The sequence below is a fragment of the Molossus molossus genome, unplaced genomic scaffold, assembly GCF_014108415.1.
Source record: "Molossus molossus isolate mMolMol1 unplaced genomic scaffold, mMolMol1.p scaffold_m16_p_20, whole genome shotgun sequence".
NCBI lineage: Eukaryota > Metazoa > Chordata > Mammalia > Chiroptera > Molossidae > Molossus > Molossus molossus.
Genome location: NW_023425356.1, coordinates 36,195,910 through 36,222,892, shown reverse-complemented (window position 1 = coordinate 36,222,892; position 26,983 = coordinate 36,195,910). Strand labels below are relative to the sequence as shown.

General features: G+C 47.7%; 1 protein-coding gene across 2 annotated transcripts in view; it reads left to right on the top strand.

The window, feature by feature from the left end:
* The window catches only part of KCNH1 (potassium voltage-gated channel subfamily H member 1), a 323,861-nt gene that overhangs the window by 222,690 nt on the left and 74,188 nt on the right, over positions 1-26,983 (top strand). For both annotated transcript variants that reach the window (XM_036272815.1, XM_036272814.1), the window contains exons 8-9: positions 7,112-7,311; positions 13,811-14,063. In XM_036272815.1, the coding sequence (XP_036128708.1) occupies positions 7,112-7,311; positions 13,811-14,063 (453 nt within the window). The remainder of the gene's footprint in view (positions 1-7,111; positions 7,312-13,810; positions 14,064-26,983) is intronic.

Genomic DNA, 26,983 nt, shown 5'->3' with positions numbered 1-26,983 from the left:
TTAAACTAGCTGTCTCAATTAGCTCCTCTTCCATGGTTCATATTGGGAAAATATAAGATTTAGGGCTCTCACTGCAAAGTCAAGCAAGACCTGGGTTTTCAAACCCGAAAGCTAGTCTCCCCCTAGCCAGGTTGAGCTGTAACTAAGTAGTCGTCTCTTTGCAACCAGGAACTCAGCAAGCACAAAATAAGTGCAAGTAACAAATTACTCGGAGACCTTTCCGACCTGTATCTGCCCTTCTTGCTTCATTTGCAAAGTAATTGCCAGTGACGCCGTTCAAGCGAAGGTTGAAGTCAGGTTGCACAGACTTCGATGGTGACGGGTTAGCACGGAGCGAGAGCTGACGTTTTATTCGACAGATGAGAAGTACCTGAAAATAACCTTCTGTCTCCCCTGTAACACTTGTGCTTGTTAAGTGACATTCACCAACACAGCAGAGTTTCAGTGTGGCATAGGAATCTGTGCTATTCTTAGCCCGATATTAAATGCGAGTTTTCAGGCTTCGCTTGTTATATAATGCGGAATGTATGAGTTTTATATTCTTTGATTTGGGGGCCACAGCTGTCCAGCCGGAGGAGAAATGAGGGCATAGTGCTGTCAGGAAATAATTTGAAGCTGAGTTGTACTCATTTCTATCCAAGTGTCCCGTGTATCGAGGTATAGTCAGTCCTCCCCCCATTTAAGGGGGATAAGTTCTAACACCCCAGCGGATGCCTGAAAGCACAGATAGTACCAAACCCTGTATACTGTAGACGGTATTTCCCCTGTACATATGTGCATTTTCACTTAAAGGAAGTGCTTCACAGCTTCTCATGGGCATGTCTGGATTTCCAGCATCATTGCTCTGGCACTTTGGGACCAATATTAAGTAAAATAAGGGTCACTTGAACACAAGCACTGTGATCCCATGACAATCAGTCTGATAACCAAAGTGGGTGCTGAGCAGAGTGTGGATAGTGTGTATAGTGTGTATACAGTGTGGAACAGAGGGATGATTCACATCCTGAGCAGGATGGAGCTGGATAGCTCGAGATTTCATCACACTGCTCAGAACAGAGCGCAATTTAAAGCTTAGGACTTATTGAGTTCTGGACTTTTTATCATGGATAGCCATGGGGTCTGGAGGGCTTCCTCTGAACATGAAACCGCGGATAAGGAGGGACTACGGCTAACCTGTGGGGTTGTTTTCTCCTTGTCTCCTGGTTCATTGTTGTTGTTCTGTCTGGTGGGGGTAAGGGTAGCTGCCTTCATGGCCTCTTTCTGCTTCCTCAGTATGACCCAGTATCTTTCCACCATGTCCCTGGCCATGTGCCTCCGTTGGGGGTGGGGCATTATACTGAAAACGTATTTGGGCAATACCAAAGATCAGTGTGGCATAAAGCATTGCTTCTTAAACATTCAGGTGCCTCCATATTACCTGAAGGATTTGAAAACAGACAAATTCCTGGGCCTCACTCACAGAGATTCTGACCCAGCAGGTCTGGGGTGGTCCTGGGGATCTGCATTTCTAACAAACACCCAGGTGGTGGATGCTACAGGTCTGAGACCTAACTTTGGGATGTCCTTTGTGTGACATTGTGATTTCTAATAAGAAGCATGTACTGTATTCAATCTTCACCTGCTTCAGGCACGAAATGCCTGACACCCTTGGGATTTCCTGTGATGAGAGTGATTAAGGTGTCTCTCGTTATATTGAAGAAGTGACCTTTGGACCCGCATCTAAGGATGGGGGCTGGTTGCCAGTGGAGCCGACCAGGTGATTAGAGGGTTGGGGCTTTCAGTCTCCCTCCCCCAGGTGCTGGAGATTGAATTCAATCACTAATGGCCAGTGATTTAATCAATCATGCCCATGTAATGAAGCCTCCAAAATACCCCAAAAGGACAGGGTTTGGAGAGCTTCCGGGTTGGAGACCCAGAACACTTCCATGTGCCACTGTGCCATAGTCTCGCCCTGTGTATCTCTTCATCTGACTGCTGATTCGTATCCTTTATCATTTTTTGTAGTAAACCAGTAATCTTGCTAGTAAATGGGTTCCCTGAGTTGTGTGAACCACCTTAGCAGATGAATGAAACCCAAGGGGAGAGTCGTGGAAACCTCTGGGTCATAGCCAGCTGGTCAGGGGCACTGGTGACAACCTAGACTTATGATTGGCATCTGAAGTGCAGGGCAGTCTGTGGGACTGGGCCCTCCGTTTGTGGACCCTGATGCTGTCAGAATCTAGTTGAACTGTAGGACACTCAGCTGGTGTTGCAGAATTGGTGGTGGTGTGTGGAAAAAACCCACCCATGTTGATTTACGTCCAGAACCCTTACCTTGTATAACTGAACCTGAGCAAACTCCCTCTTTGGGACAGACTGTTCAGTAGTTACTCAACAGCATTCACTGAACACCCACTGAATACAGAGGAAGATGCCCCTGCGGTGTCCTGCCGTAATCTCTGCCCTCCAGAAAGTCTTCTGTTTAAGGACGAGCAGAAGCCTACATATCAGAGTAGGATGTATCCACTCAAAGCCAAGGCTGAGGGGACCACAGTCCAGAGGTGACTGATGGAGAGAAGTTAATACTGTGTGGTTCAAGAAAGAAATGTAAGGTTTATTTTGGATCTACCCCATGCCAGCATTGTGGTTGCAGTTGTCACGTAAATTCGTTGAATCTTCACAGTAACCCTGAGAGATGGAGGTTGCTCTCTCTTTCATAAATAAGGAAAGGGAGGCTCTTTGGACTTGAATTAGTGTCAGGACCCATAATTCAAATCCAGGGTACCTTCTCTTCAGAGCCCAAGTTATTTTCATTATACCATGTTGCTCCCCAACATGGTGTATGACTCACCTGGGTGTTCAGTGAATGCTGGTTGAATTAAGATTGAATTAAGAACCCGGAGATAGTCCTTAACCATCCAACTATTAATTATTGTTATTATTTATCGAGTTTTTATTATTTATCAGGTACTGTGGTAAGCATTTTATAGAAAGCATTTTATATACATTATTCCACTTATTAAAAAATAATCTATAAGGTAATTATTAGCTCATTATAAATGATTAGATTAGAGAAGGTGAATGATTATCTTGTGGTTGGTGTGGGACCAGAATCCCAAATTGCAGCTTTTCAGCTCCAAAGCACACTCTGCATTCTCCCTGTCCTGGCAGTGAGGTTAGTTACTTCCTTTTCTTCCCATGGTTACTACCCATTTCTCCCCAGACAACAAAAGTCAGAGCTATGGATTTCAAGTCACAGGAAGAGAAAGTAAGAGAAGATATTAATTGATGAAGCAGAATAGAATGCTGTTGAAAAGGAATATTTAGAAGACCAAAAAATCATGCAAATTACAAGTATGACAGCAAGTAAAAATTAAATGAAAGGGATAGAAGATTAAAGTTGAAATCTCTCATAAAGTGATAGAAAGCAGGAGAGAAAAATGAGAAAATTAGATTAATCCATGAGTCTGACACCTGAATAACACCAGATCTGGGAAATAGAAAAAGAATGAAGGGGAAGAGACCATTGAAGAAATAATCCAATAATCACATTTGGTGATGGATGTTAACTAAACTTATTGTGGTAATCATTTCTCAATATATACATATATCAACTCAATGTGTTGTACATCTTAAATAAATACCATGTTATATGTATATATCTCAATATAATTGGGAAGAAAGATAGGCCCAGAAAATCTTTTGCAAATATGACTTTGAAAGTCTGTCTCCATTCTTTAAGAATTCTCTTTTCAATCATGTTTTCCCTGATTTGTTTCTTCAATCAATATTTATTCCCTCTATGTATCTACTCACCCCATGCTTTCTCACTCTTTCCTTTCTTTTTTCTTTTTTTGAAATTTGGTGTAAAAGTGAGGGGGGGGGGTTGTGTCAGAGAGTCAGTGTGGCTATATCCATATCAACCCATCTTCTATGACCAGGATGTCCCCCCCATCATGCCCAACGGAGTTTCCAGAAGGGGCTAAGAGGTCTCATGACCTTTTGCTGGGAATGAAGAATATAGAAACAGCCTGGCCGGTGTGGCTCAGTGGATTGAGCCTCATTCTATGGACTTAGAGGTCCCAGTTTGATTCCTGATCAGGACACATGCCCAGGTTGTGGGTGCGATCCCCAGTCGGGGGTGTTCAGGAGGCAGCGGATCCATATTTCTCTCTCACATTGATGTTTCTATCTCTCTCTCTCTTAAAAAAAAATTATTAAAAAGAAAACATTGCAGAAAAGGAAGAGTAACCACACTATAGTACACGGCTTAGCTGTGAGTGGCATTCATCTATTTATAATAAGGTAAATATAGATAATTATCTGACCAATAGGATGGTAGAATTATATTGGGAGGGTGGGGCAATGAGAAGAGGTGTGAGAGATGAGTGTGAGATTGGAGGTGAGGTGGGAAAACAGAGCTAAATTCTCAGAGGTCAATGGATAATGCCTACAACTGAAATACCAGGATATAGCAATTTGAGTATGGTATTAACAAATGAAGATCAATAGCAAAACAATCAGCTAATACAATGGAATTGGGAGCTTTTGCAGAACAGAAAATTGGGTGAAAAGAAAGACAACCTAAGGGAATAAGAAATGTTTAAATGTCTTGGCCATTTGACTGTAAACGTTGTGTGTGCATTAGGTATGTAAAAATGAATAATAAATTTAAAACAGGGAGGCAGATGTTTGCCATTCTTCCTCCCAAATTCCATTCAGAAATTTTCAACTAAGAGCCAGAGAATACTGTCTTATTGTTCTTTGGATGAGACCCAGAACTGTTGATATGATACAGTATTAACTCTAAACCATTGAAATGCAGAAATGAACCTCCTTTCATTCAAATCAGTGTTTTGTCTTGGTGTTGGGAGAGGTCAGAATAAGCCATGTTGAGAGCCGTCCTGTGCACCCAGGCTCAGTCATGACAGTGACGTTGCAGCCCTCTCCCTCCCTCCTTCCACGTCCAGGTGATAGCTGCACCTACACGTCTTCTCCCGGCCAGGCGGTGTGTAAGGGCCGACTGCTTTCTATGCAAGACATCAGTAAATGAAATGCACACATGGAAAACACAACCCCGCTTCATACAAAATCAGAGAGGGGGCACTGAGAGCAGACTTATCCATTTTTAATAATAATAAAATTTTGTAATAGCAGTAATAGTTGAATAGGGCCCTCCTGAGGACCGTTAACCTTCCAGAATGCCTCAAACCAGGCCGGGACGGGAGCCGCCTTGGGCTGCAAATGACAGATGTGGCATCACTGTCTTCACGGTGACCAGAACACGAGCGTCTCAGCTCTGCACCTGGTTCTCAGATCATTAACAAGAGAGCTATTCTTTCTGTATTGATTTGGTGTGGCTATTTTTTTATGCTCAAGATTAAATTCACTATCTGGCAGCTGTCCTGAGTAAAGTGCCTCTTCTCCTCAGGTGTGACCTCGGGTTGATTGTGGACCAGAAAACAGAGCTGAGGCGGGACTGCCACACAGGCTTATCGAGTTGGGGTCAGGGTGACTGGGAACAGGGCAGCCACCCAGGCCCCGGAGACACGGGGTGCAGAGCCCACGCGGTGACGTCACTGGGGTGGAGGGGTCAGGACCTTTGACCCTGTTGTGTATGAGGTGGTGTGTGCATCATGCAGGCTCTGACTACTGCTTTCCATCTGCCTCCTTTTGCTCAGATTGATGCACTCCCTGGTACCTTTCCAGAGCTGGTGGCACTTTCTGATCCTTGGTTACAATTCTCTTCAGGTGGATCTGAGGCCTCGGTTGTTCAGGCAGACGTATCCAGCACTGCCGGGCAGACCGAACTGAAGATTTCCTTCCCTTGTTTCTAGATCCCTGCCTTTCTCCTTCTTTGTTTCCCCCTCCCTTAGTCAGTCAGCTAAGCCCGAGTAAGATTATTTGAAACAAATGATGTGGTGTGTCTATACCATGGCATAGTATTTATCAATAAAAAGGAATGAACTATTGATACATGCAACAAGGTAGATGGCTCTCAAGGGTATTTTGCTAAGTGGACAAAGCCAGTCTCAAAAGATCACACACTGTATGATTCCCTTTATAGAACATCCTTGAGATGATGTAATTACAAAGAAGAAGAGGTTAGTGGTGTCCAGCGGGAGTGGCACAAGGGGGTTCTCTGTGACGATGGAACCGTTCTGCTTTTTGAATGTGGTGCTGGTCGTATGAATCTACACATGTAGATGGTCCAGTTTCAAGCAACTCACGCTTTGTCAAGAAAGAAGCATGTGCAATATGAGCTCTGTAGACATGCCTGGGAGTCATGGTCACCCTCGTGGGGAGACATCCTGGAAGTGGTGGCACTTGCGTTCAGTGTCCAAGGGCACATGGGAGTGGAGGTAGAAGGTGGGGTTTGTGATGATGTAATGGTCCTCCTTTGAGACACTAATGTAGGGGGAGCAGCAGGAGCACAGAGCAGTCCTTGCTACACCTCAGAGGGGATCCGATTTTATTCTCGCCATAACAAAGCCACACGTGTCCCCCCAGGAGTCAATGTCAGTGAGGGGGATTGTTGTATTCACACGCACTTGAACAGTAAGTGCCAAGCACAGGTAGAGCATTCTTCATCGCTCTGGGCAGTCTTGCTGTTATTTATCTATTTGTAATTACTCATTCTAAGTCTGTCCTTCCATTACACTGTTTGCTGTGTGAGGGCCAGGACTGAGTGTCTCATTCACCCTCCTGTCCCCAGCAGGTAGCATGGTGCTTGGCACATGGCAGGGTTTGATAAAGATTACTTGATGATAGGTTTGGGTTTGGGCTGGTATGGACACATAAGAACACGTTTGGTTGGTGGCCTCAGGCACGGCTCAAACTTTATGTGGCTTTACAAGTGAAGTAGTCCAACTGTGCCCATCCCCCATTGTTCTCTGTATCCTAGCTATGGCCTGGGTCATATCAGCTCCCATCCACCCTGGCCTTGTCCTACTGGTCTGGTGTTAGGAGACTCTTTTTTGGGGTCCAGTCCCAGAGGTTCTCCTGGGAAGTCAGGACAGTGTCCTAGGGCGGGCAGATCTGGCCATTGGCCTGCTCTGGGCAAGGTGGGCATTCCTGGGCCCTGGTTCAGGGACCACTCACGTGTTGTTTCTTCTCCTCCTCCTGCCTCTAGCTCTTCTTTATGCCACCATCTTCGGGAATGTGACGACCATTTTCCAACAGATGTACGCCAACACCAACAGGTACCATGAGATGCTCAACAGCGTTCGGGACTTCCTGAAGCTCTACCAGGTGCCAAAGGGACTGAGTGAGCGAGTCATGGATTATATCGTGTCCACTTGGTCCATGTCCAGAGGCATTGACACAGAGAAGGTGAGGGGGGGGATGATCTTCCCCGGGAGGCCTGGGGCTCTCCGGGGGCAGTGGTTCTCAAACCTGGCTGTGCCTCACAATTCACTTGGGTAGTTTTGGGTTTCCAGGTCCTGCCTCCAGAGATACTGATGATTTCCAGATCAGCCCGGCTCAAAGACCAGCAATTAGGAGCCATTATTTAAGAAATTGGAAACACAGGGTGCATCTCCTGGAGAAAAGAGGAACTGGAAATCTAATTGTCCAGGGTAGAACTTCCCAAACTTATATGATGATAAGAATCAGGGCCGCCCAGGGCGAGGTAATCAGTATTACTGAGTTTCCCTTTGCTCAGGCGAGGGTGGCACAACATGGCACCGCATTGCTACTGCTCCTGTGTTTGCTCAAACTTTTTCATCATGGTTTTTTTTTTTTGCATGAATTTTTATTTTTGTAAATATTGCATTAAACTATGACTTATCTCGATTACTAACTTATTAGCATCCCCTTCAGTTTTGTGCCCAAGCCTTACTCTAGTCTTGGCCCTGATGAGAATTCCCATGATGCGGTCATTCAAAGCACATTCCTAGCCTCTACCCCAAATCTAGGGAATGAGAACTGGGGAGAGGAGGGTATGGAGAGACTGGAAATCTGTGGTTTTCACAAGTGCCCAGGTGATCCTTTTTATCAGACAAGTCTGGGAAATGCTGAGCGAGGGCTTGTGCCTTAACCATCAGCTGACCTGAGCGGAGCCCCTGGTAGGCACCTCCCACGGCATCAGTTTTCCCACCTGGAAAATGGAAATGACCACAGATCCCTGTTGTTGTGCAAGAGTCACATTATTCTTGCTGCATTTCAATGAAGCGAGGGGACTTTGGTGGTATTGGGAAAAACAGAGGAAAGATGCAGGGGCCCTTCTGTTACTCACTTAGGAGTTATCTCCTCCGTGTATTGCCTAGAAGCAAAAATGTAATCCTGGGTCGGTTTCCCCTGCTTCTCGGTCTTTGAGCGTCACTTACCGCCAATGTGTGAGAGCGCGGGGGACGCCGATTCCTTTCGCTGTCAGGATGAGGAAAACAGAAAGGTACCGCTATTGCAAAAATGCCTCCTGACACAAAGCCAAATCCAGTTGGCTTGGGATCTGCAATCCGTTCTCCTAGTCTTCCTCCCTTAGAAGAGTCGCTTGAGAGTCGACCGTCCGAAAGGAAAAATGGAACTAAACGTAACTGATCCCAGCTTAAAAGGACTGGGACTTGGGTGGTGTTGACCGCCTGCCAGAATAACAACAGCAACGTAACACTGACACCGCAGCACCAGCTACGGCGACTTGGAGGGGCCCTGAGCCAGACACTCCCCGCACTTCCCGCGCCTGGCTCCGCATTCAGGCTTCACGCAGGCGCCCCAGCAGCCCTGCTGTTATTTCCATCGCACGGGACAAGGACGCAGAGGCCCACTTTATTTTGTTATTTTTTGACAATCCTCACCCAAGGCTATTTTTCCATTGATTTTTAGAGACAGTGGAAGGGAGGGAGGGAGAGAGAAACATCAGTGTGAGAGAGACTCATCGACTGGTTGCCTCCCGCATAACCCTGACCAGGGCCAGGATCGAACCTGCAACCCAGGTATGTGCCCTTGAGAGGGAACCGAACCCATGACCCTTTGATCTCTGGGTTCTAACCACTGAGCAAAACCAGCCAGGCCCAATTTATTTTATGAACTGCTCTGATCACAGAGTTAAGAATGGCAAAGCCAGGATTTGAACCCAGTTTGTCTGACTTCAAAGAGTGTGCTTTTCCTACTATTACTTTTTTCTTTTTAATCCTCACCCGAGGATATGTTGTTACTGAATTGAGAGAGAATGTCAGAGAGAAACATCGATTGGTTGCCGCCCACGTGCACCCTGACCGGGAATCGAACCCATGACCTAGATGTGTGCTCTGATGGGCAGTCGAACCCGCAACCTTTTGGTGTACAGGAGGACGCTCCAACCAGCTGAGCCAGCTGACCAGGGCTCCTCTTTTTGTTTTTTTAATTTAAAACATGTCGCGGAGGGAAGGAGGAGCTGAAACAGAGCTGCTCCCATTTCTCAGACAGACAGCACATCGGTCCGGCAGGACTTGGTCCCCAGCTGGGCCTGTTGTTTCTGCTCTGCTCTCTCAAAACGGCCGTGGGTTCTGTGGGTGCCTGGGAGCTGATGGAGCAGAAAGGAACTTTGATCCCTCAGCCTGGGGCTCCTTTCCCCAGGGGCCAGGAGGCCTTTGCAAAGCTGGGTGTGGGAAAGAAGCCCCTTGCCCGCCCTCACCGCAGGGCTGTGCTGGGCGGCTGCCCGTGGGGGCGGCAGTGTGAGCATGCGCCTGCTCTTCTCCTCCCTCTGGCCTCGCGTCCCTGGAAGGCTTTGGGATCTGCCCCAGGTTCTGATCCCAAGGAGGACCGGATATTGTGGCAGCTCACCAGAGAGCCCCGCCTGGCCTGGGGTGGCTGCTCTTCCGGGCCGGCAGCTGCTGTGGAGGCCACCAGTGCCATGGTCCTGTGCCCCTCCATGGGTCCCCTCGCCTCCATTCTGGGTCAGAATGGTCAGTGATGACCAGGGAGCAGAGGGGGCTGTGTGTGGGGTGGAGGGGACCGTGCTGGACTCATTCAGTTTACCAGTAATTGGCGGGTGACCTTGAACAGGTCACTTGTCCTGAGTCTGCGACACCTGGAAACTAGATGACTTTTAACACTGAGGCCGACCTCTAAGGCCCGTTGGGCTCTGACCTTCTGACCCGCGCTCTGCTGCCCTGAGCACATCCGGAACGGAAGCCCGCGGGCACTGCGCGCTGCGGGCACCGGCTCAGGGAGCCCTCTGAAGACTCCTCTGCGCAGTTCCCACACGGAGACTCGGGAAAAGCTAGGGCTGCTTCAAGTTCACGTGGCTACTGAGCATCACGGCCAGGAGCTGAATCCAGATCTGCCTGCTCCCAAAGCCTGTGCTCTTAGCCGTGCTGCCGCCTGCGCAATCGGGGGAGGCTCCAGGAGCCTTCGTGGTGACATCTCCCTGTGGCCTCCCAGGTCTTAGGGATCAGCAGGGATAGTCTCTCCTCAGAATCAAGTAGAAGGGAAGGTGGCCCGTTTCAGGGCCTCACGCTGACACCCTCCCTCAGAGACAGGAATTAGGGTCCCCCATCCCACCCAGCGTGGGGCCAACAGCTGGACCGTGGGTTGCCTGATGGCTGTGACCGTCCGTGACTTCTCCAGTCCAGGTTCCCTCTCCTCACACGTGCTTCTCGGTAGCTCCGGGAGCAGTGCCCACGAATAAAACTTTGTCACCATGCCTCTGCCAGCAAAGTCCAGCCCAGGGGACACCAGATATTTAAAGGTGAACTTGAAGGAATAAATCTTTGTTCCGAACCACCGGGCACAATCTGGACATGACACGTGAGCATTCTACACTCCCCTGTGTTCTGTTCGGAGAGAAGAGATCCGAATTAAATCCACGTTTCTACAAAAGTCTTGCTTGAATGAGCTGTAAAGAGGAAAGTTTTAGCAAGCACTCCACCCAAGCACTGGCGGTCTGAATTTCCCTCCGTCTCACCAGTCTTTCATCCCCTCTCCTGGAGAACATGCTGACCACCTCAGCATCCTGCAACCCCAGAGCAGGAGCGCAGAGGCACGCGGACGGAGGACTGGCAGTTCTGAGTCCCTTCCTGGGCCAGGCACTGTCCCGGGGAAGTGTGCTGGTAGATGTGACTTCATTTACTCCTCAGCAGCCAGTGGAAGGAGGGTGCGTTTTACAGGTGACACCAGGCGCAAAGGCAAATGGCCTGTGCTAAGGCAGAGAAGCAGGGATGGGGAAGAAATGCCCTCACTGGGCATAGTTGATTTTTTAAAATGTTTTTATTGATTTGAGAGAGGGAGAGAGCGAAAAACATCGATGAGAAAGAGAGAAACATCCATCAGCTACCTTCTGCAGGCCCCCCACTAGGGATCAAGCCTGCAACCCAGGCATGTGCCTTGACCGGGAATTGAACCAGGGACCTCTCGGTGCACGGGATGATGCTCAAGCAACTGAGCCACACTGGCCAGGGTTGGACAAGGTTGATTTTATGCCCCCAGGTTTGTTCATAGACTAGGATGGGAGAAAGGAGTATTTTAGAAACACTTCTAATTTCTCTGAAAAAGTCCATTTTGGGTCCTAGTGTGTCACTTAATATGTAAGGGGCTATGCAGTGGTTTCTTGCAAAAATTTTGTCCAAGGAAATATTTCTACCCCTAGAAAAGGCTAAGAAACTTCCATTTCCTTGAAACATGAGACCCTGGTGGCCTCCTACAGTTCCCATGATGCCTTGATTTCCTAAATGCTGAGAATCAAATCACACGCCCGCTTGTTTCGGGCAGCCACACGATACAGGATGTGGTTGACATCTGAGTGAGGCTCTGGAGTCCAGCTACCTAGTCTGACATCCCAGCTCTGCCATTTCCCGGCTGTACCACCTCGGGCAAGTTATCGTCTTCCCTGTGTCTCAGTTTTCTCATCTGTAAATGGTCAATAGTGGCACTTATGTCCTAGGGTTTCTGTGAGGATTCAATTAATGCATGTAACACTTGAAAATGTAAAATCACAACCCTCCCTGACTTCCCCTCTCCTTCTTACTGTTCTCTTTAGCACCTATTGCTAAATTTTTACTTTTTTTTTTTTTTTTTTCATTTTTTTTATCCTCACCCGAGGACATTTTTGCATTTTTTGTTCAGACAGAGCGGGACGGAGAGAGAGGAAGAGAGAGAGAGAGAGAAACATCGATGTGAAGGGACACATCGAGTGGCTGTCACCCACACGACCAACCAGGGCCGGGGACAAACTGCAACCTAGGTACGTGCCCTTAGCGGGAACCGAACCCGGGTCTCTCTGTACCGCAGGCCAACGCTCCAACCGCTGAGCCAAATTGGCCAGGGCAATTTTTACTTATTTTGCTTGTTATTTGTCTCTTCCCATTAGATGTTAAGTTACACAAGGGCAGGGATTTTGGTCTGTTTTGCTCTCTGCTACATTCTGAGAGCCCAGAATGATTCCTGACATATAATAAGATGTTCTAGAAATAAGTATGAAATGAATGAACCACTCTAAAGTCCTTAGCAATACCTGGCACATAGTAAGTGCTTAGTAAATATTACTCTGTATCTTTATTTTACTTTTTAATTCTTTTGTTGACAATATTATAGATGTCCCCCAATCCACCCCCCCACCCTCCCGTTTTACTCCCTTCACCCAGCCCCCACCTTACCCCAGGCCTTCACCACACTATTTGTCTGAGTCCATGGACTATGCACATATGCATATAAGTGCTTTGATTAAGCAACTGAGCCACACCAGCCAGGGCTGTGTCTCTCTTTAAGTCAACCGTATTCTGTCCATCTGCACAGCATGTCAGCTCTATCTGCAAAATGTATTCTGAACATGATCACTGTCCCTGGCCCCACATCCTGCCCTCCAGTCCAAGTCCCCACGTGCTCTCCTGGACACCTGCACAAGTGACCACTTTGATGTCAGAGGCTCACAGGGAGACCAAGGGAGGCTTCCACCCAGAGGCAGTGTCCAGGTTCTTGTCTCCACGCAAGGAAGAATTCGAGAACAAGACAGAGAGATTCAGTAAAGCACAGAGGTTTTTATTAAAGTGAAAGTATGCACTCAGATAGGGAGTAATTCACCCCGAAGGGTCTCGGGGGGCTAGGCTTATACGTTGGGCTAGTGGAGAGGAACTCATAAAGGTGTGGACCTGGGCCGAGTGGAGGTGGAGTGGGCAAGGTACCACCTTCCCAATGGGAGGGGGAGTTTTTATCCTTATTTGGTCTTTTCTAGAACTGTCATGGTGTCAGCTTCCATACAGAGGGGGTGGGAGGAGGGGCCCAGTACCTCAATCTCTCTTACCTGCCTCAACTTGATTCCTTGACTCCATTGTTGCTCTCCCAAGTCAGGACCCTCCAACTCCACTCTGTAGCTACAGTGATCCCCTAAAAGACAGGTCAGGTCCTGTCACTCCCCCAGTGTGTCCCCATCACACTCAGAATAAATCAAAGGCTTTTCAAAGCTAAACGTCTCTACACTCTCACCTGCTTGGAGTTCTCCCAAAACCTCATGTCCTACCCCTTTCCTCTCATTCACATTGACTATTGCTCAGGTCTCTTCACAGCCTTTATTCTTCTGGAATGTTCTTTCTTTACCTGGCTCCCTCTGACACATTATAAAGGTGTCAGCTTACATGTCACCTCCTCGGACAGGCCTTCCCCAGCTACCTAGAGTCCCCATTCGTCCAGCCCTCCTACTCTTGGGATCCTCTTCTGAGCATTTAAGACATATTGTTGTAGTCACTGCCTCCCAAAAACAGTAAACCCCATGAGGACAGGGTCTGGGGCTGTCTTGTCCCAGCACTTCGAGTGCAGTCTAGCCTAGTGGGGGGTGCTTCTGCCCGCAGGTGTTGAGGGGCAGTGTGGGCTGGAGGCCACCGCGAGGAGGACCCTGACGCTGTTTCTCCCCGTGCCCGGCCAGGTCCTGCAGATCTGCCCCAAGGACATGAGAGCTGACATCTGCGTGCACCTGAACCGCAAGGTGTTCAAGGAGCACCCGGCTTTCCGGCTGGCCAGCGACGGCTGCCTGCGGGCACTGGCCATGGAGTTCCAGACGGTGCACTGCGCCCCGGGGGACCTCATCTACCACGCGGGAGAGAGCGTTGACAGCCTCTGCTTCGTGGTCTCCGGCTCCCTGGAGGTGATCCAGGATGACGAGGTGGTGGCCATCCTAGGTAGGTGTTCCTTTTGCTGAAGGAAACCTTCTGTGCCCGAGGTTGGCTTAGGTACTGGGCAGCCCAACAACACTGCTCTCTTCAACCAGAGATTGCACCACAGGGAAATTGTTAGTTAGCACGGATCCAACAACAAATATTTGAGTGCCTGTTCTGTGGCAGTCGCAGTCTGAGGCACTTGGGGTGTTGTGGTGACAAAAAGGGGTTTTGTCCTCAAGAGACCCCATGTCTCCTGGGAGAGCTGAATAAATAAGCAGATGTTTGCATAGAGCGGAAGGGGCAGCTAACCCAGTATTCAAGTGTCGGAGGGCTTCTTGGAAGAAATGACACCTAAGCTGAAAAGTAAAGATAGGGAATGAGTTCGCAGGGAGAAGAGAAGGGAAGGGGTATTCTACGCAGAGGGGGTAGCAGGTGTGAAGTCCCTGCAGAGAGCGAGCGGGATTCATCTGTAGAACCGCGTGTGCGTAAGTGTGGCTGGAGAAGGGGCCTGGTGGGGACGGGGCTGGGGCAGGGGCCGAGCGTAGGCAGGTCCACGCGTGCTCGGGAGTCCACATTAAGGGACCTGGATTTCCCTTGGGGGAGCCAAAGAAGGGTTTGAAGCAGGGGAGAGGCGCGGTCGGATTTGTGCTCCTGATAGGTGACTAACGCAGCTGGGAGAGCGGCGTGAAGGGGCAAGGCTGGGCTACTTGATGGAGGCGCCATCTAGGGGCAGGCTGATGGTAAGCAAATGGAGCTGACGCATTTGCAAAGTAGACTCCACTGGACCTGAGGAAGGACTTACTTGGGTAACTGGGAAGCTGGTGTGCCATACACTGTAGTAGGGGACACGGGAGGAGGCCAGGGGCAGGGGGCACATCTTGGGGTGAGCATCAGTGGCCTCTGAGAGATCCGTCTGGTTGCCTGAGGTAGATTCAGAACAGCTCTCAACTGGCAGCCGTCATAAGAGCCCTCATTTATGGTCATCGATTCTGTACCAGGCATTTTACATACAGATGCTCAGTGAATCCTTAGAATAAGCCGATGAAGTGATTGTATTATCCCCATTTTGTATATGAGGCAATCAAAGCCCAGAGAGGTTAGGAAACTCTTCCAAGACGTCACGGCTGACGAGGTCCATGGAGCCAGCACCCTGGAGTCCCCGAGACTCCAAAACCTCTGCCATCCCTTTTGCGATCCTTCAGTCCTGATGATAATGTATATAGTTTGCTGGTCCATTAAGTTGCCCGGCACTGCTAGACGTCGTAGACGTATATTTTTATCTTTTACATGTGATATTTTTAGGAATCCGAGGCAGGAAGAAAGTGAGTTACACCAAAGTTAGAATCGGTATTCAAACTAAGTATCTAGATGTAGGTAGTGTTTTAAAAAGCAGCCCACACTGTGCTCATGCTTGACCTTCGAGTGCATGACTGTGCCGCTCTCGTCTTGCTCCCCCGGCCCAAGAGAACGTGCCCTCTTGGTTACATTCACTCGGGTTAATAATCCAGGGTGCTTTCTACGCCTTCCCCATGGGCTGGAGACAGGGACAGAGACGGGGTGGGGGATGGAGGCTGACACTGTTGAAATAAGTGTTCTGGATTCCTGGTGTCCATCGAACTCCACAGACAGGGTTATTCTGTTCCCTGCCTTTCTCAGCCACGCGGACCTGAGATTTGACTGTGTTCAAGGAACAGAACACATGAATGGTACAGCCATTGCTTTAATATAGCTGCAGGGAAATGACATTTATCTCTGCCTTTAATCAGTGTCCCTTATAAAAAAGGGCTTTCCAATAGCAATTGGGGTGTTTTTCTGGGAAGAGTTACTAGTGACTAGTAGGCTTCTGTTTTTTAAATTTTTTTTTTCTTCATTGATATTAGAGAGAGAGGAAAGGAGAGGGAGTTGGAAACATTAATGAGAGAGAACATCGATTGGCCGCCTCCTGCATGCCTGCCACTGGGGATTTGGCCCACAACCTGAGCATGTGCCCTGACTGGGAATCGAACTGGCAACCTCTTGGTGCATGGGTCGATGCTCAGCCAGTGAGTCACACCGGCTGGGCATAGTAGGCTCTCCTCTGAATTTGAATTCGAATTGATGCTTTGGTGTAAGGCATCTTTCACCCACCCCCCCACCGATAATTCACCATATGCCTTTCCAAGGAATACTGTCCGCCTTCCATGCTCACGCTCAGGGCACCCTTATCAATCTACCCCACGCAGCCACGCTGTTAGGAGTTGGGTGTGGACACCTGAGCAAGGAAGTGTGACAGAGCTGCAGGGGAGCGAGGAAGGCAAATGACTCCGTCCAAGCCATGTCCCTTTTCCCCTCAGCCTGGGCTTCTTGTGGGGAAGCACTGGGGCTTGATTTATTGTTGACTTACGTGGTCAGTTGACTGTTTCTTCAAATCTAGCCCTCTGCCTTGGGCTTCCTGATCATCCTGCCTGCCCCCGTTAGCCATGTGGGCACACCTCTGAGAGACCTCAGCAACTATGGGTCCAAGCTGGTTGTTGCCCTCAAGCTGTCCAGACTAGAATAAACATCTTCCGTGTGTCCCCAGGAGTCAGGACATTTCAAGAGGCTCTGATTCTATAAAAGGATGATACAAATTCTTAGAGTCAACCTGACCTCTGGACCAAGACACATAAAAGATTCCAAGCTATTTGCTCTTTGGAAACTTAAGCTCAGAGCTATTTTCCTCTAATTAGAATATCTTTTGTTCAATGAACTGAAATCAGTTTGTTCTTGCAAAGGGGGTTCAAGCATCAGATGGATATGAGAACTAGATCTTTATTGCCCTTTGATGCCCTTTAGTTAAATCCAACCAAAATTGATTGAACACTTGCGAGGCCCTGTTGTGGGGGTGGGGATGCAGCTGTGGACCAAACATCACCCAGCCTTCAGGGAGCTCCAGGGGAGGAGGCCGGCATCATTAAAAAAGCAACAATCACACTGCTTGGTACTGTGTTATCATAGAGAGAATGCAGGTGCTTCTAGAGAGTCATTGCACAAGTAATTATTGAGCAGCTGTTATGTATCCGGTAGCTCCAATGAGCAAGGGAAATAGCCAGGTCATCTTTAGTTATCTTGAGAGCTCATTTATCTCATCTGTTTGGTCTCTAGCCCCTTGTTATCAGTCCGCTCATTTACATTCTGCTAATTTGTTTCCTCCTTTCTGTTTCAATATTCCACCCTCATTCTCTGTTTAATTTTAGCACAGACTCCAAGAATGAGGGAAAAGGTCACTCTTCCTAAGTGTGTTCAGTATGTGTTTTAAAAGAACTCTTTCTAATGAGGGTTCTCAAAGAGTGTTTTTCAAACTTTGACTGCAACTCCCATATGAAATGTTTATTACCTCCTGAACTACTAAACACACGCACATACAATTCTACATGACACTCGGTGCTTGGTTTTGTTACCTTTATTTTTATTGTTGACACTATTACACATGTTCCCATTTTTCTCCCTCTTCCCTCTGATGCAACTGGCATTTTCTATGAGATTCTGTTACCTTTCATTTGAAAAGGAATCGACTGTCATGACCCACCAAATTGCTTTCTTGACCTGCTCAAAGTCTGCAGTTTAAAAACATGGTCCCACAAATACAGACTAGCTCTCTGTTGGATTGAAGGCACGCTGCGTCCTGAGAGCAGAGTATCCTAGGTAATCTCTTATGATCTCCTTTTCCTTTGATGTTCTCAGCCTTAATTTTGAGATGACACCCTCTCAAATCTCCTTTTGGAATTATCTTATAAATCACTTAATGCCTTCTCAAATTTAGTTTCTTAGTTCTTTAAAATAAATGTAAGACTTTAATATGCATTTTTATGCTTTTTAAAAAAAAATAATTTATTTTTGTTACAGATGTTTCTCCTTTTTCCCCCATATATTTTTATGATACTTTAAAAAATAATTTTCTCCTAGTTTTTTTTCATAGATATCAGAATAAAAAGGCATAGGTACCCATTTTTGTCCCTGACCAAGTAGGATTCTTAGCCTTTGCAAGTAACTTGTTATCTGTTTTGTGTTACTTGACCCCAGTAGGTGAGTCACGGGCTTTCGTTGGGGCCATGCTTAAGTGTGGTCCATCTACCTGTGTTTCCATCTTACAAATGCAGTATTTAAATGATCTTATTTCACTGTGATTTAGTGTTTCTCTAGTAACTTTTATGGGTTTTGCATTTTAATGATTAATTTGTATTTTAATTGTGGATCGTCTTGGGTCTTTTCTCTCTGTTTTGTTTCTTTCTGTTGGGCAAGACTGAGGTCGTTTTGGCCAGGCTGCTTTCAGTAATATGAAGAGCTCTGGACCGACCGGAGCAGGAGCTTTAACTGTAGCCCCGGTTCCGCATTAACGCCCTGTAGGAGTTACCACTAACCGGTTAAGTCTCCAAAGCCTCCTGTGGTTCTGCTAAGCCCATCACACTGCATCGACCTGTTCAGTCTCCGTCTCCCCTGTAGCTGAGCTCCTTTGGTTTCCTATCTCTGGCTTGGCCCCTGGAAGGCACTATCGGCTGTTTGCTGAATTGAATTGAGTTGAATCGACTTCAAGGCAAACTGTTAAAGGCCCAGGGTCCAGAATAAGGGTCTGGACTTTACCCTGTGGGATGAGGGGCTCAGAGAAAGTTTTAAACGTGAGAGTGACGTGAAGATCTGCTTCCACAAACACAGAGGTGTGGAAGCCAGCGAGGAGGCTCAGGTGAGAAATGGGGTGGGCCTGAGTAAGGTGGTGGGAGGGAGATGGGGAAGAAGAGAGATTAGGGGAGGGAGACCCTCCAGGAGGTGGGAGATGAAGAGAGGGAGGAGTTTCTGGCAGTGACTAAATAGGCAATAGCGCCGGAGGAGGGAGAACAGGAGGAGGAAAAGGAGGAGGAGGAGGAGGGGTAAAGATGATGGGCTTCATCTGTTGAGTCTGCAGTGTCTTTTTGGAGCGGATCTGGGCATGGCTCTCAAGCAGAGGAAACTCTTCCTTACTTGTGCTGGGCCAGAGCCCATGGAAGGGGAGCAGCCATGAGGAAGGCTGACGGGCAGGCCCTAGCGTGTTAGATCATCAGAGTTCACCTTCTGCTTGCAGCCTGTCGCTGCTGAACTAGGATTTACCTTCTCCCGGAATGGACCCGTGAATGTGTACATGCCTCTTCACAGATGGAGGCTCCTCCCCCCTCCCCCCGCCCCCTTATTTGGAAACACTCTCATCTTTGCTTTAAATCGTTACTTGCTTGGATATTGACCTTGCTTGGATACTAATGTAATATCTATTTATTTAGAAATTATCACAGCCTAACATGGTATTAGCCTCTTTAAGGGGGAGATGTAGAGAAAATCTTTGTCTTGAATGAACGTTCTGTCCCATTTGGGGGGATAAATGCATGATTAATGACAATAAGTCACACAGGTGCCTCTTCCTATAGACTTCCCGGAGTGGATGGGGAAATGTTCACGGAGGAGGTAGACGTTGACTGGGGCTGGCAGGACCGGTAGGAGTGTTTGACAGGCTGGGTCTTAAAGTGGGAAGAGCAGCCTGAGCCTCTGGAGTCACTAGAGGCAGGATTACATGCATGTGGGGACCAGTGTCAGTAGAGTAGACTGAGAAGGCTTTCCTCGTGGGCCAGTGGTTCTCAGTGTTCGTGAGTGTAACACTCAGCTGCAAAGCTTGTTCCCGGTGTAGATCTCCAGGCTCCTCCCTGTGGATCTGATTCTGCAGCTCTAGGGTGGAGCCTGGGGACCACGTGTCCACAAACCCTCCCTCCCTCGGTGGTTCCACTGAATGTGGGCAGAGGACCACACCTTGAGAACGTTGCTGTAGACAGTCACCACTGGATGTTTTGTGGCTATGGGTGAGATGATGACTGTGCGGAAAGTTGTAACACAAGGAAGCGCTTTATTATATTAGCCTACACCATATTCATTTGCCAATTTCCAACTATTTTTGACCTGCCAGAAGGGTAGGATAAACAACTAATGATCTTCACACAGGAGAAGGGGGCCCCGCTGAGGGTGGGGCTCTGTGAAGAGGGAGACAGCATTTGGACGTAGGAGGTGGGGCGTTCTGGATGGAAAGGGGTGGGAGCCGAGGCCTGGGAAGGGTGCGCTTTGTAACCACAAGGCCCACACTTGACTGGAGCTGAGAGCCCGCGGGGCAGCAGTGGGGCCTGGGGCTGGGGCGGCTGCTCGGGGGGTGTCTATGGACGTTTCTAAACGTCAGCACGAAGACCTAGACAGTGGGGAACCACCAACGTGGTGAGTCAAGTATGACACCGTTAGAGCTGTGATTTGTAAAGATTAATGAATTAGACGTGAAGACCTGGAGGTCATTAGGTGACTGGCTTAGAGAAGAGATGAGAGGTGTGGAAATAGGGGCAGTAGAGACTCGGGGAGAAGTAGGCTTGCCAAATGAAACAGAGGCCGTCCAGTTACATTTGGATTTCATCTAAAGAACAAGTAATTTTTAGCTCAAATATTTCCCAACAGTGAATGGGACATACTTATACTTTAAAAAAATTATCCATGTATCTGAAATTTAGCTTTAACTGGGTGTCCTGTATGCTTATTTGCTAAATCTGGTCACCTTAGATGAGAGGGACAGGTGGATGAGACCTTGTGGAAGAAGAGTCTGAAAGGTTGTAAAAACAGGATATGGGGAGGAGAGGGAGGTGGGAGAGTAATAGGGAGGCAGAGACATGGGTGACGAGAGAAAGTCTCCAGGAGGAAGAGTCGGTGAGAGAGAAGGTGATGGCGTGATTTTGACTTGTTGACTTGATCAGTAGAGTATCCAGGCGAGTCTTCAACAGCTGCTCAGAAAGGTGGGTCTAGAGTAGGAAAAGAATCCAAGACTTAAGACAGAAATTTAAGGTTCAGAGGAAGGAAAAGGGAAAAAAAAAAAAAGTACAGGGAGAACATACGAATATTTTTCTAAATGACCACGTATTTCATAACCTTTTAAAAGAACTAGGAATGTAGCCCTTCAAAATGCTCCTAAGGATCTTTAAATGTTATTAGAAACTCTTATGATAGATAAAGTAAGTAAAATACAGTTTTTAAATACAACATGGTCTCAGCCATGTGGGGAGTACGCTTTGTAGAGAAGCCCACAAACATCTTCATCGACATGTCACAATGCAGGTTTTTGATTTGTGAGGCTGTGGATTTTCATTTCCTCCCCTTTTATATGTGTCTGTTTTCAGGTCTTCTTTAAAAGAGCATATGCTACTTTTAAAATCAGTACATTTATTTTTCAAAGTAAATATTGAGAAAGTCAGCATCGTTTCAAGTTTCATAGATCCTTTTAAGTTTTTAGGATACAAGTTGAAAGAATAATTTTTTTTTTTCATCTTAACAGCATTTCTTTTGTTTACTGATCTAATCAGAAAATCATGACATTTATTTTAGTAAGTCTCCTCTCTTCCCCCAGACAGTTCGTGAATAGGAGGAGGATGGCTAGACAATGAAGGCAGAATGGCTAGCCGACCAAGGTTGAACAAGCTACAACGGCTCCATAGAAACCCTCATTATGTTAGAGATGGGAAAGCTAAGTCCTTCACAGAGATGCTCCCAAGGTTCTTGAGAGCTGGAGGGGCAAGGAGGATGCCCTCTACTTCTTGTGCTTCCATCTTCCGTGGTGCCTTGTTTCACGTACCAAGAGGACTAGCTAAAGGCCACGTAATACAATTGGTATCATAGGTAATTTCATGCTTAGCACAAGGAGAGGAAGCTATGTTTCAGTGTCTCTCTAAATACTTCAACTGAGCATTAATATTCATATAGCTGTTCCATCAACCAAAGCAATTATATTAAATCCACACTCCAGCGAAGAGGTGTGGTGTGAACCATCTAGACATTCGGAAATGCAAAAACATTTGTATCAGGTAATGAATACATTACCTGATTGGAGAGGGTAGAGGTGGGAACCAGGTTCTTGTTTCTAATTATGTTTTGCTTAAGCAATTTTAAAAAATGAATTTGCAGTCCCCGAAGACACTGGTAGTTAGGAGAGTTAGTAGATCTTTCTAAAGGAAATTCTCTTAACTTTAGTGCCCAGACAGAGCGAATTGGTTAAATCAAAAATGTGGTAAATCAAGACATAAAAAGTTTTATTGACATGCAAAATGTTTCCAGCATAATATTAAGTGGGGAAAGCAGAATATATAACTGTATATGCAGTAACAGTAACCACAGTTACATAAAAATGCATGTACGAGTAGAAAGAAAGTAGGCTATAATGTTAGCCCATGTTTTCTGGATGGTGGCCGTACTTTTCAATGCATTTTAATTACTGTCTACAATGCACATATATTCTTTTATAAACAGGGAAAAAGCAAGTCAGTTTTCAATTCTTATCTATAGCGACCTTGGAAAATTATCACCTGCTGTCAGTGGAAGATTTGTGGTCTGTATCATTTAGTGGAGCAACGTTTGATGAAGTTAATTTTATCTAATTGCGATTGTGCAGAACAGAAGAATTGTCATGATGTTTCCAAACCTTTGCTTTAATTGAACCATTTGTGGGAGGCCCCACTCAGGCCGAGGTACCCGCGTTGTTTGCAGGTGCTCAGTATCCTCTCCACCAGAAAGGCTAATGACCCATATTAGGGTGAGATTTTAATTTCTTTAAGGAGAACATTTGTATCATAGTGTAATTTCTGATATTCATTATCTTTATTTCTCCTTCTTTAAAAAAAATGTTTTCATTGATTTTTTTAGAGAGAGAGAGAAACATTCATGTGAGAGAGAAACAGCAATTGGCTGCCTCCTGCACGCCCCCTAGTGGGGATCGAGTCTGCCACCTGGGCATGTGCCCTGACAGGGAATCGAACCAGGACCTCTCAGTCCATAGGACGATGCTCAGTGCACTGAGCTACACTGGCCGGGCTATTTCTTCTTTTTAAATCTGTCTATAAATTTTCAGTTCAGCATCCATCTGGACCAGAGTGAATTATGGGAGTGTTTCTGAGCAGGTCAGCAAATTCATTCTTGAGTCTGGCTGACGATGTAGCCACCTGAGGACACCCAGGTTCTTGCTCTTGGACTGGAAACCAAGTCTCTCCTTAAAGTCATTTGTCCTGAGGCATTCTAAGTCTTTCATATCCTGACCTACCTTATATTGTTCACGCAGACCCATCTCTTCACTGCAATAGCGATCAGTCATTCCATAAACATACCAGGTGCAGTGCTGTGGATTGGATACAACAGTGAACCAAGCAGACACACCTGGCAGAGAGCTAACAGTCTCACCAACAAGGCAGACAACTAAATATGAAGTTTTATAATACCGTGCCAAGATTTACAATAGGCGTCACAACAGGATGTTATGGGAGTTTACAAAACTGGCCAGCCAGGAAAAATCAAAGAAGGCTTCCTGACAGAGGTGGTATCTGAGCTGAGACTTGCATGATGAACTGAATTCCACCAGGTGCAGTAGTGGTGGTGGTGTTTGGGGTAGGGAATGAAAGAGAGAGTGTCCCAGGCAGTGGGGGCAGCTTCTACAAAGACTTGAAAACAGAAGAGTGATAGACTCACATTCATGGTTAGAAAGATTATCTTGGCTGCTGTGAAGAGAATGGATAGCAGACAGGGAGGCCCGCGAGGACGATGCTGAGAGATGAGAGTGACTTGAACAGACTGAATGGCAGTGGACATGAGAAAAGGAGACAGACTCAAAAGATATTTGAGAGATAAAGTTATCAGAGCTCAGTCGCTTGCTTGCTATGGAGACAAGGGAGGAGGCTGCAGGGACTCAGACAACTATCACCAGGAAGAGGAGCGCGGAGTGCGGCTTTGCCTGGGAGGGGGACCAGTTCTATTTTGGATCTGTGGCTTTGAGCTACGTGAATGTGCCCAGAAGAGAGATCCAGGCTCGAGGTACAACCCTGGGGACCATCATGACACAGGTGGCTACTGAAGCCAGGGGAGAGGCTGAGCAAACCCAAGAGAGAGGGGAAGGAGGGTAAGAAGCAACACGGTCTGGAGCAGAGCCCATGGGCATGTATGGGAGGCTGAGGTGGACCTCCAGGAGCAGGGGAGACACTGGGACTGAGGGGCACTGCAGAAGGCAAGGGGGGTGTCTTCAGGTTTCACTGGCTAGAAGATGCCCCGGATTGCAAGATGCACCAATACTTTAGGGCCCACTGAGAAAGAATGCTGCTAATTAAATGGACATCATTGATTTAAGACACATTCTGATTTTAGAGCCTAAAACATGCTAAACAACTTAAGTATGTATTAGAATCAAAGAACTATTGTAAGTTCAGGACTGAAAAATATCTTTAGACTTACCGGGAAAACCCACTGACTGCTGTGGAAGTGGTATTAATGGGGTAGGCGTCAGAAGCAGGGTTAGAGCAGCTTGAGACACGAAGAAAGGTGCGTGGTCTTGGGTTCAGGGGTGCGTAATGCATTGCATCGATCTCCCCAGAATTCCAAGCCTAGAGAGAGACGATGAGTCAGACAGGTACAAGACAAAATATCACCCTTTATTTTACTGATAAAGCAAATATTGGCGAATGTGCTGAGCACCAGAATCAGACCTACCCTGATGGGGCTGACCAGCATAAGCCTAGCCCTGTGAGGGGCTCCCTGCAAGTCTCATGGGGTGGAGAGACACAGAGAACATGTGTCTCCCTGCACATCTCATAGTTTGGAGGAACACAGAGAACATGTGTCTCCCTGCACATCTCGTGGGGTGGAGGAATACAGAGAACATGTGTCTCCCTGCAAGTCTCATGGGGTGGAGGGACACAGAGAACATGTGTCTCCCTGCACATCTCATAGTTTGGAGGAACACAGAGAACATGTGTCTCCCTGCACATCTCGTGGGGTGGAGGAACACAGAGAACATGTGTCTCCCTGCAAGTCTCATGGGGTGGAGGGACACACAGAACATGTGTCTCCCTGCACATCTCATGGGGTGGAGGGACACACAGAACATGTATCCCGCAGGCAGACAGACCCCAAGGAGAGAGCGAGGGGCTGGCCTACACATGGGCAGGTTCTTCTTCCAAACTCATCAGACGCAGGGAAGAATTGATGCCACTGGAGCTGCCTTCACAGGAAGGAGCATCGGGAATAGGATGAGTCATTTCCTCTTAGCAGTAAGAGTGTAGAGACAGTATAAATAACACTCCCAACAAGCAGGCAGAAAAGGAAGGACCACATGATCCATACCAGAGGTACCATTCCCAACCACCTGGCTGTCCCCTCTGCTGTCCAGAAAAGCCATCCATCTAGTTCATGTATCTAAATTCTCCTGCCTCAGCACAGGCCAGCTCCATTCCCACTTTCTCTGTGAAATCCCCATAGTCCTGCCCAGCCCAGCCTCCACAGACCTTGGCAATCCGTTTTCATTGGTTTCACGCTTCCTTGTTACATACACGTAAGTTTCATCTGCTTAGTTGTTAGCCCCTTGAATGTAGAAACAATGTATCCTTCTGTCTCATCCCCCTTAACCACTGCAACAGTGCCTGACCCAGAGTAGGCGAGGCCACATCGGTGACCTGGATTGAATTGTGTGTGAAGATGGTGAGATGCCATTCACATGAGACCAGATCTGTGGTCGACCCGTGCAGTCCCCCCTCCCTGGTGCAGAGATGGTTTGCAGAAGAGCATAACCATTGCTCCTCTCTCTACTGACCTCAGAAGAAAACAAACGTTTCTCAAACATCTCCGAACTCTCCTGTAAAACCTAAAATGAGAGCAGACCTCTCTGGAATGAGATGCCCCTCCGATGTGTGGTGAAATGCACGCCCGTTCCTGGGGCCAAGGCCTTCCCAGCATCTCCAGTCCCAGCGTTCTTTGTTGGCAAAAGAAATCCAATAGAAATGTTGGCTCCACACCCAGCACCACAACACAGTCAGATAAGACCTGGCACTTAAAACTAAGGCTTTATTCCTCGTAGGATATTTTTACCAGTTGGATGGGAAGGCAAGTTGATGAGCCTTACACTATGTCTGTCTGTCTTTGATGTACATTCTCACTGCTCCAAGTGGTAGCAGATGAAGCAGAGGTCACAGACTGCCAGCGTCGTTTCCACCAGGAACAAGAAGACAGGCTTTGTGGATTCACTACAGAAAGAGAAGGCAAAATTCAAGGTGTCAGACTTTCCTTACCTACTCTCCCCGACCAGCTCAGATATTCCAAGGGCAACGGCCACCGTGCATGCAGGAGAGGTGTTAAGTATCCTCAAATAAGCGCGAGAGCCGGGCTTCAGCACCTTCGGGTGAGGCACATAGTAGGACCTGACGCAGGGTCCCGGGCCAGGGCCCGGCCGGATGCACGTTGGGTTCTCAGCGGATCCTGGCTCCCTGCCCACAGGCCGGGCTGGCCTGGGAAGCGGGTGGGTATCGCCGAGGTGCTCAGCTCAAGTCTCTGCGGCTTTCGCTGAATGTGCTGTCCGAGCCCCCGTCGTCCTGTTACTGCTCAGCCCTTCAGACAGGTGGAAGCCCGTGCTGTCCCTGGAGCGGGTGGAGAGAGCAGGGGTGCACACACCATCCTCTCAGACTCAGCACTTTGCCCTGTGTCAGTGCGCCATGGACTCCTGCATTGGCTAGGGTGTGGGTTCAGCTGTTTCAGTAACCCCACCCCCAAAGAAAAGTTTAGACAAGACAGAAAGGACAAAAGCTTAGACAAGACAGAAACTCATTTTTGTCTCGTGTAGCAGTCCAGGTGTAAGACGTCGTATGGCAACTTCACAATGCGGGCACCCAGCCTCCTAGCCTGTCGCTTCATCCTAACTCAGTTGCCACCTTGGCCTCCGGGTGCAAGAGAGCACACACCCTTGTTCCGGCCAGAAGGAAGGGGCAGAGGGTGAGGGCAGAGCGTGCCCCGGACCTTGCGTGCATCCCATCTGCACCCTCCCCTTAGCCAGCGCGTGGCCATATCTAGCTGCAGTGCATTCCAGTTCTGGTCACCTTCCCGCCAGCTAGAAGTCATGGGTTCTGTTAGGATGA